The following is a 19,266-nucleotide window of genomic DNA, read 5'->3' as shown; positions in this document are numbered from 1 at the left end:
CATACTAATACATAAAGAACATTGGCAAAATTCATACCCAAATGTCAAAAAAACGTCAAACTCAAATTCTTTCTACTTAGCACAATCACGACAGACTCAAGTCATATCAGTAGCCACATAAAAATAGTTTAATTTTACACAGAGCAGGTCGCCTCATGGGGTTTGACAAGTTGGCCAACTCAACATAAAAATAAAAATAGTGAGTGCAGCTTTGGCAATAACCTCTCTAGTCTTCACGCTTCATTTAACCGCAACAAAACCATAACCACTTAATATCCACACCATTACAATGCTAAACGATTAAACAAAACGAGGCACGGTTTCGATTAAGAGTGATGACCGCAGCTTTAGAGGGGCTTCTATATGTCTTCAGTGTAAGTCACTTCTGAGAGAGTTGTGTGTATGTGAACAAGTCCGTTTCCATGTGTCTAATGATTTTAAAAAGCAAAATAAGCAGCTGTCTGATTTATATTATAAAGTGTAAAATTTACAAATAAATAGTCAAAAAGGTCAACACATGCACAGTTTTAAACAGAATCAAATACTGTAGGGGTTTATTCAAGTCCAAGTGAAAAATTTATTCCGTGCACGATTCCAATTATGATAGGTTGCCAGGCGACCAGGTACCGCAACCAATCCAGAAGCTGTCCATATAAAACGTGTGTTCTCTCCCAACTGATGTGGGGATTTAAGGCGTAAATAGGGTCATTACAAATTTGAAAACTTTTAGTGTGTATTTTGGTTTAATTCATCTTCTACACTGTAAAATAAAGTTACTCAATTTTTAAAAATGTTTAATTTAACATTAAGAAAATAAAAAAATGCATATAGTACAAAGTTTTATCCCAGATAATATAATAGTTCTCGCAAATGGGAGTTTACATATTGTAAATTATGACCAATTTAACAATTCAAGGATACGGGTTATTCATCATCTTCTTGAGATCCACCTTTTCATTGCAGTATGGACACGTCTGCTTTTTTCCCACGATGCACCAGCCACGAATACAGAATTCATGAAATCTGTTGACCATATGTAGTTAAGGATAATCTGACTAAATAAAAAGGTTTGCAGAAGAATAATAAACAAGTTCTTGAAATGCATATCAATAAATGTACAGTAGCTACCATAAAAAATGTTCAATATAACAACAAGACTAGGCAGGGTTTATGGGAAATGAAGGATACATGTGGTTACAGGAGAGCTGGTAGGTGTCCTCAATGATGCCTTCCTCATCTACGTCCACAAAAATCTTCTGACCACACACGGCGCAAATGTCATCACTAAGGTTTCGGGATGGCATACCACCCACGTTATAGTACTGAAGAAGGCACAAACCAGGTAAAAGAGTTACTGGGAGAATTAACAAAAACCTTTAATAAGATAAAATGTTCACAAATAATACTGCAGGATATCTGAAAATAATTTAAGGGTTTACAGCCATGTGTCCACCAAAGCAAGTACTTGTATTAAATGATTTTGTTCCATTGTTGTGCTGGTTGTTGTCGTCTGTTGTCCTTGTACAAGCAGGATGTGGTGGTGGGTCGATGTGGGATTTGTCCCGCCCCTCCTCCACTGTAATTGGACGGCTGGGTAAAGAGTGACAGTGATGAGCGAAATAGATGCTCAGCGCCTTGTCACGCTGCCACCGCATTTAAATAAGCGTCGATCCCATCGAAAACAATTGAAAAAAATAATAATAATACGGACAAACAAAAATGCTTTGGTGGACACACGGCCAAAGAGTTACATTGATATGAGATTGTCTGGACATTGACGTATAGAAACTGATGTATTTACCCCTATAGTGGATGCCATGTAGTCTGAGCAGATTTCAGCAAAGTCACGTCCCATTACCCCATAGTACAGACCATAGAAAAGCATAATCACACCTACATCCATCGAGTCCTCTGCTTTAATCCTGAAAGAAAAAATGTATGGTCATATCCCAATTTCAATTTGAATAATTGTGCAGCCCTTAAAGATTTAAAAACATATTTCAACCATAACTTATACAATCAGTTGTCTATATAATTATTCTTAGAATGGCAATCAGAGCACGCACATCCTCTGAAACACGTCACCACAGAAGTACTGTATGCATCTATTTCTTTTCAATACCTTTTTTGGACGGGACAAGTTTTCTAAACTACATTTGAATTGCAGTTCTTAATGAACTATGATTCATTTTGTGATTCAAGAAGTTACGTTCTGCATCACAGTTCTTGAATACAGAATTACAGTTCTTATCATTCGACGTATTTGATTTCATGTATCGATTCGGACGGGACAAACATCTCCGTGTTTCTTAGAGAGATGGGAGTATGTGCTTTCAAGATGTGGGCATTACAGAAGCTCATCTGCTGATCTTTCATGGATCACATATGATGATAATAAATGTATTATTTATTGATATAATTTTGATTCATTATACAGGGTTTCTGCAGGTATATTCAAATTAAATGTAATGCCTTTTTAATGGCATTTTAAAGATTTTTAAATTGCATACACAACACATGACTAACCAAAGATATATATATATATATATATATATATATATATAATATATATATATATATTCTGGAACACATAGGCGTAATTTGCGGTTGGGACACATAGGCGTAATTCTGGAACACATAGGCGTAATTTGCGGTTGAGGACATGTTGTCCCCAACACTTTTTGCCAGGGTCGATTGTGTCCCCAGATTAGGATTAGGACGATCATACAATATTGGCCATCATAGACTTTCATACCGGATTATATTTCCCAGAGGACTGTTGAGTTCGTGGAAAACAGTAGGTCATTTGCCCTGGAATTTTTACAGAGGTTGTGTGAGGAAAACCTCAGACTTGGCAGATTCTGGTGGGATTAAAAATCGCAAAGTTTGTCTGTGAAACACAAATTTCTCTAACATCCCCCTGGAAACTTAGTGCCGTCCGAATAAGGCTAAAGGGAGTAATTCCTTCTAATCAGAACGCCATTGTGTCAGCATTGCCATGGAAACAATGAACAGGGGGCGAACTAACTACTGACTCACTATTCAAACAGGATCCCTGTGCTTAAGATTTTAGGATCTGAATGAAGGCACTGTTTCATTTGTGATCAAATACGTCTATGTTTTCAATGTTACATACCTGAAAAAAACGTTGAATCCAAACATGGTAAACATGATGGCGAGATATCCTATAACACCCACAGCGTAGCTCAGCTTGTAAATGAGGAGGAACCACTTATACACCATCCTGCAGAAGTGAAAGGCTTTAAGTTCATATCTTATAGAACAAGGCACAGGCAACACATTCTGCACTTTGTATATTACACTCATAAAAATTGCATAGCTGCTGCTTTTTTATATGAGACAATTATTATGAATCTGAAGGCCCTTCGTTTTCCAACGCAATACAGTATCCGAGGTTGCATAGTGCATACACATGATATTTGTGCTGTAATAGACAAACTGTTGATTGATATATTTAATTAATATTGTTAATTCATTCTATATATTAAATTAATGAACTATGATTCATTTTGTGATTCAAGAAGTTACGTTCTTTATTCAAGAACTGCATTTTCTTGATTTAAAATAAAAGTTGTTAATGGAAAATAAAAAGAAATGCAGTTTTTATTATTTAATTTACATTAATAATATAAATATTTCAAATACTAAGTCATCCTGCTGCTCTTTTAAAAGAAATAATCATCCAAAAATGAAAATTTAATAATGAAAATGTTTAACTTTCTATTTGCTATGGAACCCATATGAGAAATTTTGTAACCCAAAGACAAGTCCTTATTTGCTTAACAAATCTTTGATTATAACATACTTCCATTGTATAGAAAAGTGTGAATATTCCTCAAAACTTTTCTTTTAGTGACTAACAGAAGATAAAAAGCTACAGAACAGTGTGGAAAAACATACAGGAAAGTAAATGATGACAAACGTCATTTTTTCTTAAAAAAACTGAAAGCATTTCAAGCATTACCGTGGCGTTCTGCAGGAGAGAGGCTTGCGTGTGGCTCTGAATATGACATAGCTTGTGATGACGGAGAACATGCCCCACGTGGACAGGAAACGCCACCAATAAAGCTTAATGGTGAAGTACAGAGGAACCACCCACATCTGCAATAGTGTGACCATCTACAAGACAAACAATATTAACAATATTCATTAACTACTTTATTACGGAGCTTTATTTGTGCACATGGACCCTAAACATCAGATTTTGATCAGACTACTTGAGAATTGGCCAAATCCGATTAAAATCCCATTCGGATTGTGCTTTAAACCTTTTCTAATCGAATCAAGAGGACCTATAAACACTTGATCGGATTGAAAACGAACTGTTGAGGGGAAAGTACTACACATACGCAATGACTTAGAAATGGCATAATGGTGAAATGAGCCGTTGAAAGAAATCGTAAATGACTGTCGTTTCAACTCTCATCCATGGGACTCTCATCCACAGACACTTTGTTTTGGGCACAGGAAGTAAGGGTGTGCGACATTGACAAAAAATTATATCCTGATATTTTCTGGGATTTTCCCGATAACGATTATTAGACGATGTTTTGCTGAGTGTGTTTATTGTGTTGGTACTTTGGCAGGTTTAGACCGCCAACATGTCTTCATACTCTGTGTGGTGGTCAGTTCACAGCAGTGACAGAAATCATTTGTTCCAATATGTTTCAATTGTTTATTGCAGCCCTGAAAGGACTACAGACTAGTGGTGCCCGATATATATCGGCCGCCGATATAATATCGGCCGATATGGTACATTTTTTACACATTGGTATCGTTCCGATGTCAAAATAGGGCCGAAAAATCAAATATCGCAATCCTCCCTATGTGTTTTCTATACAGAGATATCGACATCGGTAAATATCGGTATTGGCCATAAAAGCAATATTAATATCGGTTATCGGTATTTCGGTTATATCGGTATATCGGTTATACAGCGATTTCTGCGGACCAGAAATGGGTTTGAATGAGCTCTTTGCCAGACTAACTTTCAGAGCAAATCTAAATTTGCTGGAAGTTGTCAGGTTATCGGTATCGGCCACAAATTTTCACATCGATGCATCACTACTACAGACACTTGATTTTTATACTCTCCTTTTCAGAGTACTTACATTCTAATTATGTATTGGTATATAAAGACAGCTCAAACAAATTTGGGAACAAGTTTTTTTTTAGAAAAAACCTGCCTACTCTGCCTTTAAATGTGAAATTGAAACCGCCAGTAGGTGGCAGCAAGTCACTGTTAATGAGTGAATCATTGAGATTCAACAGAATCATTCAAACGGCTGATTCATTCAAGAAAAGAAGCATTTGACTATCTTAATCTATCCTAGTCAACTGATTCGTTCAAAAAGCTGATTCACTCGGTAAGGAAACACAGCCTTTGTCTTTGTTTTGAACTATTTTCATGGTGAAATAGAGCAAAAACAGGCAATATGGAGTCTAAAATGTAAGTCACTATTAACTTAGTTTATTATTCTTGTATAAAATCAATATCATATTTGTTAACATGGTGATATTTGGTATAAACGCACACATCAACCTGATGGCTTTATTTAGCATTCATGTAAACTCTACATCAATTGGAACAAATTAGTTCAGATTGAAACGAAAGGAGTCCATGTAAACGTAGGTACTCACATTGTAGGATCTGCCGTGTCTTTGTTTCCACTGAACCAGGACAATCTGAGCAACCACTAGCGTGGCGATGAGAATCAGAACCATCTCGGCATGCATGGCCTCATGACCTCGATGCTTCACGTGCAACCTCTCATGCTGCATCCTGGAGATACACACACATAAGCGTACAGACAAGTCAGAAATAATCGGAGAATCGTTATGCCATGAAGGCAAAGACATAGATCAACACTTCTATATGCACTGATTTCAAAACTAGAAGCTAATGATAAAGAAAACTAGGTTGTGAAAGAGGTTCGTTTTTGCAGGATCATACACGAGGCCAGACCAACTGAGGCCACTTGCACGACATTGCCAGCGTTCACTTATAACAATGACACACGTGCTCCAGGAACTATTTTTACATAAATGGTGACAATCATAAGGCACTAAAAAAGACAGCATGCAACAGTTTAGAAAAGTTTCACTTTTCTTATTATTCTTAACATTTAAAAAAAAAAAAACATGATTATTCTAAGCAACAACTAACAACCACATAAAAAAGATTGCTCATGACTACTTACTTCCACGATTCCCTGTTGGACATTTTCAAAAGATCATCCTGTGAAGAAAGAACTGGATTTAGAAAATACAAAAATAACATGTTTAGGTAAATGGCTTGCTTCATAAAAACAACACTGAAATGCATCTTCTATCCTTTTATAATTATTGTGTACTAGTTTGTATATGACCCTTCAAGTCAGTACAAGGCCACTGGACAGGATTTATTTTGCCTGATGTGTTGATTTCGGTTACAATAAATGCGATTGACCAGTCAGAACTTTTCTAGAAGTAGAAAAAAGTAGAAGTTTCAGAAGTAGAAATCCCATTCATTTTCTTCATGGGGGAATTGATTTTTACCAATTAGTCTACTTTTAAATAGTTAAAGACAGACCTAGTGTGTGAGCTACAAGGTCGTTAATCAATAGTAAATGCTTTTGTTGAAGGCACCAACCTCCATTATAACTTATTTTTGATAATCATGTTTAACAGCAGACTTTCTGGTGAAAAAACTACATTACCCATGATTCTGTGAAGAAATCTCCACCAATAAGAACATAACAAGCAAATGTCAAAAGAACAATTTAGCACCCACCCAACTCCCATGAAGCACTGTGAATGTAGTGTGTTTCCCTAAGCTACTACTTAAACAACTTACATTTTTAGATTTATTTATGAATGCATATATAGGCTATCGTATTTGTAATAAAAGCCTATATAGGCCTATTTTCCTTCAACATTTTTATTAAATCAGAAGTTTTATATATCCCCATCATATTTAATTAGATTGTGTAATTGGCAATGCATCATGGGACTTTTTTTTTTATCCCTTGAAAATATTTCACACTAGAATGCAGAAAATGGCCAATCAGAATGAAGTATTCGAGAGCAGGGGCGGACATAATCGGACATATCAGTCCCCACCAGATATTGGCAAATCATATTTGTCAAAGTTCAAGTGTGTATTTGTGTTATGGAGATTCTTGACCCACCGAATTATGTAACTGTAGTAGGTGCTGTAAAGAGCTAATCCTAATCCCAATTCTAATCCTACCGTCACTAAATTGTGTGTACCGGTCACATGATTCGGTGGGTCACAGAATTTGGCACAACACTGTCTAACTGTCTTACAACAGAGGTATTCACCAGAGAGAAGAAAGCATTTACAGACAGGCCTTGCGTTTCATCTTGATTTCTCAAATATTTTTGTGTGCTTTTCCTGGGCTCATTATTTAGTTCACAGATCACAAAAAAGTGCAAATATGATTTCTTTTTGTTGTTGTTGTAATTTCTTATTTTGTTATAGGGTAAAATGGCTTAGGAACCACATCAGGTAAAGTGTTACTTAAACTACAAAGTATGATTGAAAGAGAGACAGCAAAATAAGGGTTACACATGTAAAAGAGCACATAGCCAGTGTGTTGGGGACCCTTACCTGGAACTTGCTTAGGGCCCCCAAATCATTAGCCTAAATCCACCCCTGTTCACGAGATGTAATAATAATTGAAAGTCTACATTTTAAAATGCCAATTTAAGTGAATCACCCAAAAAAAAAGTACCGATTCCTTTATACATTCACATTTGGGACCTATAACTACCCATCTAGAGTGCATATAATCTGATGCTAGCATAAACATGGCCATGCTTGTCCACACATCTCAGTTGACTACAGTCAGCTGACTAGAAGAGAGCTTTTGTATCTCTTGCAGTTAGCTGGACATTTATACAAACTACTGATCATACAACAGATCAGTACCCCAAATCTTCATAACATAGCTCTCAATGTACAAAAAAAGGGTCAAACTGGCTTGCATTTACTCACAACTCAGACATGTCCACTTGCAGGTTGTGATTTATCCTTCTCACTACCCAGTGATTCACTTTTAATAAAACATGCAGGCAATGGATCTCTTATTACAGTAAGTATCACCATGAATATCATTATCATAACCATATGTTTGCAATATAATCCACAAACGGATGTTCCTGCCACGTTACGTTTTAAAGGCATTTTACTCGCATACACCAAGTTTGCTGAACAAACTAAACAAAACCTCCCATTATAATCAACGGAATCGGATCTATCTACACTGGACGCGAGCGTGTTGATCATGTAAACAGATTCGTTCATAATAGCAGGTTAACGTTGACGTTAACGTTACTAACTGTTAGCTAGCCGCCGCGTCGCTGACAGTGTACACGACAGTTAGTCTATATACCAAAATATCAAGGCGAAACATCACCGGTTTTAGTTGTCTGAGGACAATCTATATATGAAATACTAAATACGGTACCTGGGGTTGCAGGTCAGCCATAATTAATATCGCTCTAGATTCCAGTCATCTATTAATGGCTCCGTTTCTACCGGCAGACACCATCATGCTCGTGTTCCAGTCAAATGAATCATTCTGGTGAGTCGAATCTCTTCAATGAATCTTTTGAAAATTGTCAATTGTCCCGAGCGGTATTCGACCGACTCATTTGTTTGAACCCGATTCCCGAACCGTCTCTTTAAAGTCTATGCTTTTGACGAGGCAGGTCCTATTAAAATGTGCACAAATTATTTCAGATAGCCTAGGTTGCACAGATTAATTTTATTAGGCCTTTATGGTTTAGATATTATTACGTTTTATTTTATTTTATTGAAACGTTATTTCACAGAGGGAATTTAGGAGCACGAGATTTAATTCTGTATGCTTTATAATATTTTAATAGTTTTTAACCGGATCTTTGAAGTGAACCGTTCAAAAGAACCGACTGCCTAATGTGCTTATGACGGCTTGCTGGCACAGATCTGCGCAGGAGCAACACTCACGCACACAAATCATGACACTAATGCGGGATTGGCCATATTCTCTAGAAATGATAAAATATCAGTTCGTTTAAACTAGTCTTATTTCTATACATTTGTTGTAGATTGTTGTGGAAGAATGTTTTAATCAAACAGATCTCATTCCCCATTGACTACCATAGTAGGAAAAAATACATAGGCCTACTATGGTAATCAATGGGGAATGAGATCTGTTTGACATTCTTCCAAATATCTTTCTTTGTGTTCAGCAGAACAAATAAGCACATAGAGGTTTGGAACAACATAAGGGTGAGTCAATACTGACAGAATTTTTATTTTTGGGTGAACTAACCAAAAAAATTTTGAGAGTAGCTATAACCAATAACACAGCCCTAGCCTAAATCATTTGTAATTCAGTAAGATTTGAGAATTAATTCTCATTTACACTTAATTGCTTAATAAAAGCTATCAGTATTTTTTTACAATGATAGAAGTTATTGAGAGCCTTAAAGTGTTAAATAACTACACACTGAGTACAAAGTGTCTGTTTGTCATGTCTGTTAGCTAGGCTATGAGTCAAAGTTGGAGATGTGGGTGGTTGAAGAAGATATGGCACAACAAATCACACTAACCAAACAAACAGCAATAGTTTACTTGCTGAGTAATGCAGATTTAACAGAACATACAGAAACATTTCAAATGATTGAGCGTGTCTCAATCGGAGATTCTTTCCCGTTTAATGTTAATCACAGGTCCATCATAGCTACTATTGAGGATTAGTCATTTTACTAAAAATGTTTAATTTTTATTTTTGCAGTTTGAACAATTCACATGTAATAAATATGTTGTTGTTTTTTAACAACTAATGTAGTAGCCTAGTGGGCAGTTACATTAAAATATGGAGCCTTCTATTCCAAAATCTCTCCTTGTAAATAACTTTTTTACATTCAATATTATAAGCCACATAACATACCAACTGTTTATGGCTATAGTTTGTTAGTGAAATATTCATTTGAATGTACGTAGCCTATTACTTGATTGCTTCATGATTATTTATTATTGCTTTGTTCACATAATTTCTTCATTTCCCCAAAATGATGCCATCCCTGAACTGATTACCAAAAGCGGCACATCAAGAATTAAAGATTAACCAGCACTGCAGTCCCTCCTGTTCCAATGCAGGGGGGCGTATGGTATAAATTCTGGGAGAGCAGCGCTGAATTATCTACAGCTGAGAACCTCACACTGTTGCTGGAACTGAAGTGTGAGCTCTAACAAAATGAAGCTTCTCTTATTACTTTTCCTGTGTGTTGTTGGAACTCTCGCACAAGATGATTATGATGATTATGGAGCGGTAAATATTAATAACATTATAATATTTAATAGAACTTTTATATAAAATGTTGATAATGTAGTAATTATTGTCTTGTTTTTATTTGCCGTTTTGCTTCAGGAAGGAAAAAAAGAGGTAAGTCCTTTTTAAAACTCAAAATATTAATAAATAGTCAATTCAAATCTGAATAAATAATACAGAAAATATGATTAATAAATTAATACCCATATAAATACCAGATACACAGTTATGGTTAATTAAAATTGTATTACATTTTTTAAAAACTTGTCAAATATAGAACCATACAGTATATATATATGAAGAGTTCAGATGCAAAAACCTCTAAGTGCCATTTCAAATTTTCTTCTTTAATGATGATTTTTATCAAACTTGTATATTTAAGTTCAGTAATTTCACATGAATAACAATTAATAGGTAATTATCATTGCCATTTAAGTGAAATCACTGAACTTAAATATACAAGTTTGATAAAAATCATCATTAAAGAAGAAAATTTCAAATGGCATTTATGAGGCTTTTGCATCTGAACTCTTCATATATATACTATATAAAAATATATAAATACTATATAAAAAATGCAGTGACATTTTTTGATGGATTGTTCTGAATTTAGCTTAAAGCAACCGTAGATCCCAGGGGTCATCGTCCTGTCAGTAGAGGTCGTGAGACGTACTCCTCAGGCCCAGCAGCCCCACCCCCCGTCAGTGGGGGAAGCCGTTATCGTGGACGACCAACTGCAGCGCCGGTGGGGAAAGTTACGCAAGAGAAGGAAGAGTACCCAGAATCGGGTGGATGTTCCCACATGTCTGAGAAAATGGTCAGAGTGCCAATATGCTTTGATTTGTGTAGTATGTATTTAGATGGGCAACATAACCCATTCAAGCACTAAGTTCTGATATTTTAGGATAAGATAACAAAATTTTAAGTGAGGTCTATGAATAATCTTAATAACATGTTATCTCCCATTGAAAACCCATTTGCTCAACCATTAATCCATTAATCTGAATATGACTGTTAATGGGGAATATGGCCCTAATTTAAGTAAATACCACACAAACCAAAATTAAATTAGTCCCCCCCCTCTCTCTCTCTCTCTCTCTCTCTCTCTCTCTCTCTCTCTCTCTCTCTCTCTCTCTCTCTCTCTCTCTCTCTCTCTCTCTTCAGGGAGTGTTGTGTCCCACAGGTTGTGAGCTGAAGAAAACCCTCCTAAAGCAAGAACGTAACGTGAAGCCAACTGTAGATCAGCTGAAACGATCTGTGGATGAGTTGACCCAGTCCACCAACTCTATCTATGGCTACGTCATGGATATGACTGCAGAAGTAGCACAAAGACAACGAGTCAGCGAGGGTAACTATACTATACTTCCTTTAGAGGTATTCTTCAAAATATTAGCCCAGGGTTTTTCAACTCCGGTCCTCGAGGTCCATTTTCCTGCAGAGTTTTGCTTCAACTCTAAACCAACACACCTGAACAAGCTAATCAGGGTCTTCGGGATCATAGATATCCATAATAAAGGCTAGATGTCGTACAGTCTCTAACGTCATCACGGCGGCCATCTTGTCACAGGCAAGCTGATGTAAGATGAGTGATCAGCACGAACACAAATACTCTTATCTCGTTGAAATCTTGACGGATTTACAAACGGTTTGGTTTCTTACAAACGTTATTAACGTGCCTATAATTCTGGATGATTATTTATTTATAAACGTATTATTCATAAGTATGCAGTGTCATAACTACATCTCTGACGTTTAGAACAAACCAACCCGTTTGAAAATCGATATAAAATTGAGCAAGTTATGGTTATTTAAAAAGTACATCCATCATTAAAAAACATTGTTACGCGTGAGCGAGCTGCCTGTGACAAGATGGCCGCCAGGTGCGTACGTTGACCTCCATTGGCCAGCAGCGCGTACGAGACATCTAGCCTTTATTATGGATATCTATGTTCGAGTTTGATCAAGGTTGGAGCTAAACTCTGGAAGCTGGACCTTGTGGGTCAGAGTTGAGAACCTAGTTTATTGTGATCAGACAAGGATGATTTTGATTAGCTTTCCTATAGCTCAGCTGTGTTATTCCCTGAGTTTGAGTACCAGGGAACACATTTTGATCAAATATACATTGTGTAAGTCAATAAGAAGGCAATAAGGCATCTGCCAAATAAATAAAAATATCAACTCATTATCGTTTTTAAAAGACATTCTCAATTATTAAGCATCCCCCTCCTCTTTGTGTTCTCTCATAGGCAATGGTTTGGTGGTTGATCAGTACACAGAAAGTCTAGAGACACAGCATGCTTATGTTAAGGAGGCTGTGGACGTCACCTTCCCCCAGAATATCAAAATCCTACAGGCTGTGCTGGAGAAGGTCCGTGAGAAGATTCAGCGTTTGGAGAAAGCCATCACTACTCAGAGAGCCAAGTGCCAAGCGCCTTGTAAAGTCAGCTGCCCGATTCCTGTGGTTTCCGGCAAGGAGTGTGAGGACATTATCCGCAAAGGAGGAGAGGACTCACAGATGTACCTCATACGGCCTGATCCGCTCGGTACACCCTACAAGGTCTTCTGCGATCAGACGAGTCAAAAAGGAGGTAAGTCGACTTCATTTAAACGAACCCCTAATGTAACTCAGGATCTCAAAATCATGTTCATTGGACAAACGTGCCTGTGGCGACATTTCTGCACAATGATATTACGTTGCTTGAAAGTTATGGAATACTTTCAATGTGAAATGTCCTGTGACGTGAGTGGCACTAAAAGTGATTTCAGTTTTATCTGAAACAAATGAATGTGAATCTGGGAACGTTTTATGTTACCTGTTGTATTTCAGGAGTTAGGATATTAAATATCTAATGAGTACTGCTAAAAGGTTAATGCACTAATGCCTTTGAAAATAATGTTGTGTCTATAAACACCACCATAATCCCAACCGGTAATGGTAACAAAAACAAATGTGATATATATAATATAGCAGCCATGCCATTTTAGCTTGATTCTATCAGTTTTTAGCTCTTTTATTGCGATTGATGTTTTTTGGGATTCTAGAGCAAGTGCATTGTATGAGGTGCGCTACTGAGCAAGTTTACTAAAATAAATTGTTCATAATCGATAATCTGCTCCTGTAATCATAATTTGTGTGTTGTTGGTGTCATACCGCAACTAATGGTCATTTCAGGTGGAAACCTTATAGTTTTGGAGTTTTTTGTAGAAAATGTAGGTAGAGGGATGTTTTTCCAATGATGCAACCAACCATCATCATAAACTTCTCTATTATTCCAAAGGTTGGGTGGTCATCCAGAACCGAATGGACGGCAGTGTTGATTTTGGCAGGCGCTGGGACGACTACCGAAGAGGTTTTGGAAACATTGCATTTGATGTCGGCAAAGGCCACTGCCAGACTCCTGGTAAGCTATGGCTAACAAATAATAGGCAAAACCATTGACTAGCATTGCATATTGTGTGGTTAGACCCTGCAGAAAAGACCAAGATGTTGTGTTTTGTTGTGCTGGTTTCCCCTACTAGGCTTCTTAGCTAAACCAGCAAGCTTACATGTTCAACCAGTATTGCCAACAACAAAAAACAAAAACCTGGTGAACAGCATTTAATCACCGGTATAAAAATGCTGGGTTGTTTTAATCCAGTTTTGGGTCAAATATGGACAAACTCAAACATTAGGTTAAAAATGTAATTTAAAAATGTATTGGGGCGGCAGTGGCTCAGTGGTTCATGTGGGTTGTCTACGAACCAAAAGGTTGGTGGTTCAATCCTCGGTTCCACCTGACCAAGTGTCGAGGTGTCCATGAGCAAGACACCTAACCCCAGCTGCTCCCGACGAGCTGGATGGCGCCTTGCATGGCTGACACTGCCGTCGGTGTGTGAATGAGTGTATGAATGGGTGAATGTGAGGCAAATGTGGCCATTAGGTCTATGAAGGCGCTATATAAATGCAGTCCATTTACCATTTTACCATGTAACCCAATACAACCCAGCATTTTTTAGAGTGATATAAACCAGCCTGCTGTACCTGAATAGCAGTTCTAAACACTGGTCTTTCCAGCAAGGTTCTCAATATCAATGTTACATTCACTGATTCACCATCTCATCTCCTTCTCTAATGAACTTGTTGTGGACTGTTTTAGGCGAGTACTGGTTGGGTAACGAGCGTATTAGTCAGCTTACAAAGATGGGTCCCACCGAGCTTCTGGTTGAAATGGAAGATTGGTCCGGTTCAAAGGTCTACGCTCAGTACGAGCAGTTCACTGTTCAGGGCGAAGCCACCAACTACATCCTAGCGGTTGGTCGTTACTCAGGAACAGCTGGAAACACGTTCTTAGATGGCGCAACAGAACTGTTTGGAGAAAACCGTACCATGACCATCCATAATGGCATGATGTTCAGCACCTATGACAGAGATAATGACAAATGGTTCGTATGGTACACGTTGTTTATCCTAATGATGGCTGCATGAAAAACTGCAATATCCAATGTTCTTTCTGTCTCCAATTGTGTTAAACTTAAACAGGATACCTGGAGATCCTTCTAAGCAGTGTTCAAAGGAAGATGGAGGCGGATGGTGGTACAACAGATGCCACTCTTGTAATCCTAATGGGCGATACTACAGGGGCGGAGCTTATACAAAATACATGGCCAAGCATGGGACAGATGATGGCATAGTGTGGATGAACTGGAAGGGCTCGTGGTATTCGCTCAAATCTATCAGCATGAAGATCAGACCTTACTTCAAATCATGATAAAAGTGAATTGAAATGAGATACTGTGTGTCCATTCTTGTGTACATTCTCGTCCAATGCAACTCCTTTTTTTTTTTTTGAAATAGGAAGATAATAAAACCTGAACCTAAATTTTTACTAGAGCTATTATTTGTATTTGCGAACTTCGGAACTGTGTTATTGGAAGTTTTTAAAAAGGAATATGCAAAACAGTGTAACAAGATGGATACACAATCATCCTAATTCTCATTAAAGCTGACCTAAAATACATTAAACGAAGTGTCTTCACTATTTATGTTTTTTTTTTATGTTCTTATGGAGCAACAGTATCAGTTTGGTATGAGATGTATGATGCTGCAATAGCAATAAATTCAGGCATATTCAAAATGACTGAATATGATGCAGTTGTTTCTTTGGCACTTTATTAGTACTTTTGACAATGGATTTTTCGAAAATAATTTGTATTAAAACCCTTTTCAGACTCTCACAAGTTTATTTAATTTGTCTACTAATAATTTTTAAAAGTGTATATACATGCATCATGGGAGAATTAGTTGTTTTGTTTTTTCTATTCTGTGATAGAAATGACAATGTAGACATTTTTAAAATAATAATAAACAAAAAAACAAAACAATAAAGTACCCAAAAGGTACTAATATGTACCATTGAAGCACTATTATGTACATTTAAGGTACTAAATGCACCCTTTAGGGGTAAATAAGGTACAAACACGTAGTGTATATCCGCATACACAAATAAATAACAAAAAAAAAAATTAATTGACATAACTGGAAATGACTTCACATGTCGCATGTTACATCCCCAGCATGCTTATTACCTGTTGTGTCTTTGGTAAACAACCAATTATTAGGGGCAAAATTGTTTGGTTGAAATATTGTTAACCCTCCTGTTACCCTGAAATCTGATAACATTTTATACCTACTGGGGTCAATTTGACCCCAGTAATTTAAACCTCCACAATATGATTTTTTTTTTTATTATTATTATTTTTTTTACTAAGGTTTGTCTCAGGTAATTTATGTCTTTGTTGACTTCTTAAGTTGACATCCAGACATCTTTTGTTTTAGAGCCCTAAAACAAAGGATGTAAAATTATAATGAACATTATAAAATAAAATTATAACATAGTGACCTCAATAAAACAACCAAAACAAAATGGTAATATTTTTTCTGTTTTGTTATACAACTAAAAGAGCCTGGTCAAAGTGACCCCAAGGAACACTGATGCTACAAAATGTGTACTGGACATTGAAAAAATATCAGCAGGTTAATTTTATGTTTACAGAGTTGTCCCCATTAAATTCAGAAAAGTCATTAAATCTGAAGCAAAAATTAAATAAATAAATATTTACAGATGTTAAACATGGGGTTAAATTGACCCCAAAGATAATTGGAGGGTTAATAAACATTACTTCACTAAGAAAAGACGAAAAAAATGAGGCCAAACACCTACACACATATGCCTTATGAAAAATGATGTTTTATTGGCACATTAAAAAGATTTTAATGAGGTATATTTGTGAAATGGCATTTATACATTACTATATCTCATTCACATTTGCTTCTTGCAACTAAGGCACAGCTGTTTTAGTCTTTTTTTTTCTGCTGTTATAGGAACTAAATATTTTCTAACACCAGGAATTTTTGACATAAGTTCGATATAAAATAAAATAAAAACATGAAACTGTTAAGGTGATATATTGGCAAAATAAATGGCACACGTGATCTTTACATAAATATGTAGCAAATAGCTCGTATTCACATTACCAAAACCATATCGCGTTATAAAAACTCATATTACTAATCTAGACATAAATATGATTAATAATTTTCAAGGAGTTCATCTAAAACCAGCTGATGCTGCCCAATGTCTTCAAACTTTGTGAGAAGCTCGGCGCGAACAATGGGAATCTTACGGTAAGTGGGGGACACGGCGGGCCTATCAGCAGACTGAAGTTTTAGTTTTTTGACTTTGGCGAATGATTTCCGCCTCTTCGAGATCACGCTGAACTGCGCCATTTTGATCTCCATAGCTTTGAATGCTTCGTTATCAACGGCATGGTCAAAGGTTTGCTTGCATGATCCTTTGCACGCACGGATTTTGATGTCAATGTCCACCTTCACTCCAAAGAATTACACAAAAACAAGTCTGAATCAGGGCAAAAGTTACATTTCAACCTTCAAGCAAATAGTGAAATCCCTGACTCACACGTTTTTGCAGAACATTTGATCAAATATATTGATTATGTGAACCTGAATTTACTCAAATGACCTTCCAGTAAAAAAAAAAAAAAAAAAAAAAAAAAAACAACCCCGCAGTGTCGAGGCTTTAATAAATTCCCCAGGCTGTAATTTTCCTCTCAGAGATAAGCTATTTATGTTATTAGAATGTTCAGTATGACTTTGACTGCACCTTGGTGTACAAAGGCTGTGAACAGCTAAAATAAAAAAAACAAAAAAAAAACTTATATCTTAAATATAAATATCTTACCTCAGTTCGACGGATTTCATTGATCTGATCCCGGATCATGTGATGATGCTTCCATAAGTCTTCTGCAAGTTCTGTAGACCTCGTGTGCAGGAATGTTAGGTTTCTATGAAGTTCTTCTGCAAACTCAGCATATCTGAGCTCCTGCACTGCACATGGAGAAAACCAGACCTCCTCAGCCTTTTGTAAATGACTGAAAATGATAATACAACAGATTTTTCCTATTTTTGTTATGTTTTGTCGAAGGGGCTTTCTGAGTAGCCTAATTACTCCGACATCTACTGTAGGTTCTTGAAATGAATATTGTACTCTTCTGCTCGGCACATTGGCAGAATCCTCTGGAGATAGCCTTTTCAAAAAGATAATTCTCAGAGGAACATGGATGGAAGCTATTAGTTCTAGTCAATGATTCCTCCAGTGACCTCTTTAGAAGACACTTGAAATATATTAAAACTGTGAGAACAGAAATAAGTTATGGCAACTTGAAAAGGATGTCTAGAGCTTTTCTTGAGGACTCCTTCTTGTGTTGCAATCTAAGCAACTCCAAATGGTGCTTCAGGTATCTTTCTATTTTTATCTTCTTTTTTTTCTTTTTTTTTTTACACAAAACACAAAGATATGAAGAACCAAAACATTTAACATACTATATGTTTGGATGAAAGCTTTTCTTTGTGACCCATAAAGCTGGACACTCATGTGCATTACTAATGAGGTGATGTCCTGATGTTGTTGAATGCTTCCACAAATATTTCTCAATCGTTTATGAATGTCTTCATCTGTCAAATTTATAAGACCCTCCAGTTGACATCCAGATGGACATTTATCCTCCTGCAAAAGAAAGAAAATCACAAAAACTTTCCAGTACTAATTCCAACAATTGTGCAATAACAATTTCTCTTAACCTAGAATTTATCTTAGTATTTTCTTAGTTAATGAATGCACTTTTATTATTTCATAGTGGTTTGTGATGTGCAATATCATATCTGATTTTTAATTCATGATTTGTTACTAATTTACTTATTAATTAATCTACTAAAAACAATTTGAAGATAAGTGATCTGCACTCTTACAATAAAGTTTCCAAAACAGGGTTTTCACAGTGATGCCATAGAAGAACTTTTTTTAAGAGTGTGATTCTCCAAAATCACTCACCCTCTCCTCATCAGAGCACAAAGGGTGTGTTGACCATGCTGGACACTGTCCAAATTTGCTGAAACCAGAGTGATTATGTTGTTTGCGACTGGATTTCAAGGTTGTACACACTGCAACAAAACCAAACACACTTGCATTACACTTTGTTTGTTGTCAGATGGGTGATGGTGGATAATTTTGAACATTTCGTTTTCATTAATAGGATATAATGTTGTAGGCTCATTGTTTGTTCTAATCTTGATGTGAAACCATCTTATAAAGTTTAAAATAAATAAAATAACTTGTATCTAAACCAGTAGGGCACAGACGACTATACAGTCTTATTTTAAATACTGCATATATTAAAGGTAAATGAGTTTTAATTGTTAACTGTGGTCAAGATGATAATATGATCTTTAGGATACACTGCCATACAACTGATACAACAATTTGTCACTCAAAAGGTGCATATTAGTACCTTAACCTATTAAAACAGTGTACTGTGAAACTTTTAGAGGTAAATAATGTACAAAGATGTCCTTTTGAGGGTACTGCCC

At 36.4% G+C, this 19,266-nt stretch overlaps 3 protein-coding genes across 3 annotated transcripts; 1 reads left to right on the top strand and 2 right to left on the bottom strand.

Annotated features, from left to right (window-relative positions):
• Positions 1-106: 106 nt before the first annotated feature.
• On the bottom strand, positions 107-8,624 carry rnf175 (ring finger protein 175). The gene is made up of 9 exons (XM_039653054.2): positions 8,493-8,624; positions 6,222-6,259; positions 5,662-5,803; positions 3,986-4,140; positions 3,137-3,244; positions 1,802-1,922; positions 1,189-1,322; positions 922-1,023; positions 107-675 (listed from the first exon to the last, which is right to left on the bottom strand). The coding sequence occupies exons 1-9, from the start codon at positions 8,511-8,513 to the stop codon at positions 555-557; spliced, it is 942 nt and encodes a 313-aa protein (XP_039508988.2). The 5' UTR covers positions 8,514-8,624; the 3' UTR covers positions 107-554.
• Positions 8,484-15,345, top strand: fgb (fibrinogen beta chain). The gene is made up of 9 exons (XM_039653052.2): positions 8,484-8,609; positions 10,115-10,343; positions 10,443-10,457; positions 10,957-11,160; positions 11,508-11,691; positions 12,590-12,931; positions 13,622-13,744; positions 14,480-14,765; positions 14,863-15,345. The coding sequence occupies exons 2-9, from the start codon at positions 10,269-10,271 to the stop codon at positions 15,089-15,091; spliced, it is 1,458 nt and encodes a 485-aa protein (XP_039508986.1). The 5' UTR covers positions 8,484-8,609; positions 10,115-10,268; the 3' UTR covers positions 15,092-15,345.
• Positions 15,346-16,551: 1,206 nt separating this feature from the next.
• Positions 16,552-18,864, bottom strand: LOC120463743 (fibrinogen alpha chain). The gene is made up of 4 exons (XM_039653055.2): positions 18,731-18,864; positions 18,223-18,406; positions 17,582-17,727; positions 16,552-17,208 (listed from the first exon to the last, which is right to left on the bottom strand). The coding sequence occupies exons 2-4, from the start codon at positions 18,278-18,280 to the stop codon at positions 16,912-16,914; spliced, it is 501 nt and encodes a 166-aa protein (XP_039508989.2). The 5' UTR covers positions 18,281-18,406; positions 18,731-18,864; the 3' UTR covers positions 16,552-16,911.
• Positions 18,865-19,266: the final 402 nt, after the last annotated feature.

The sequence above is a fragment of the Pimephales promelas genome, chromosome 6 (genome assembly GCF_988280905.1).
Source record: "Pimephales promelas chromosome 6, fPimPro1.hap1.1, whole genome shotgun sequence".
NCBI lineage: Eukaryota > Metazoa > Chordata > Actinopteri > Cypriniformes > Leuciscidae > Pimephales > Pimephales promelas.
This window is presented reverse-complemented; position numbering and strand designations above follow the sequence as displayed.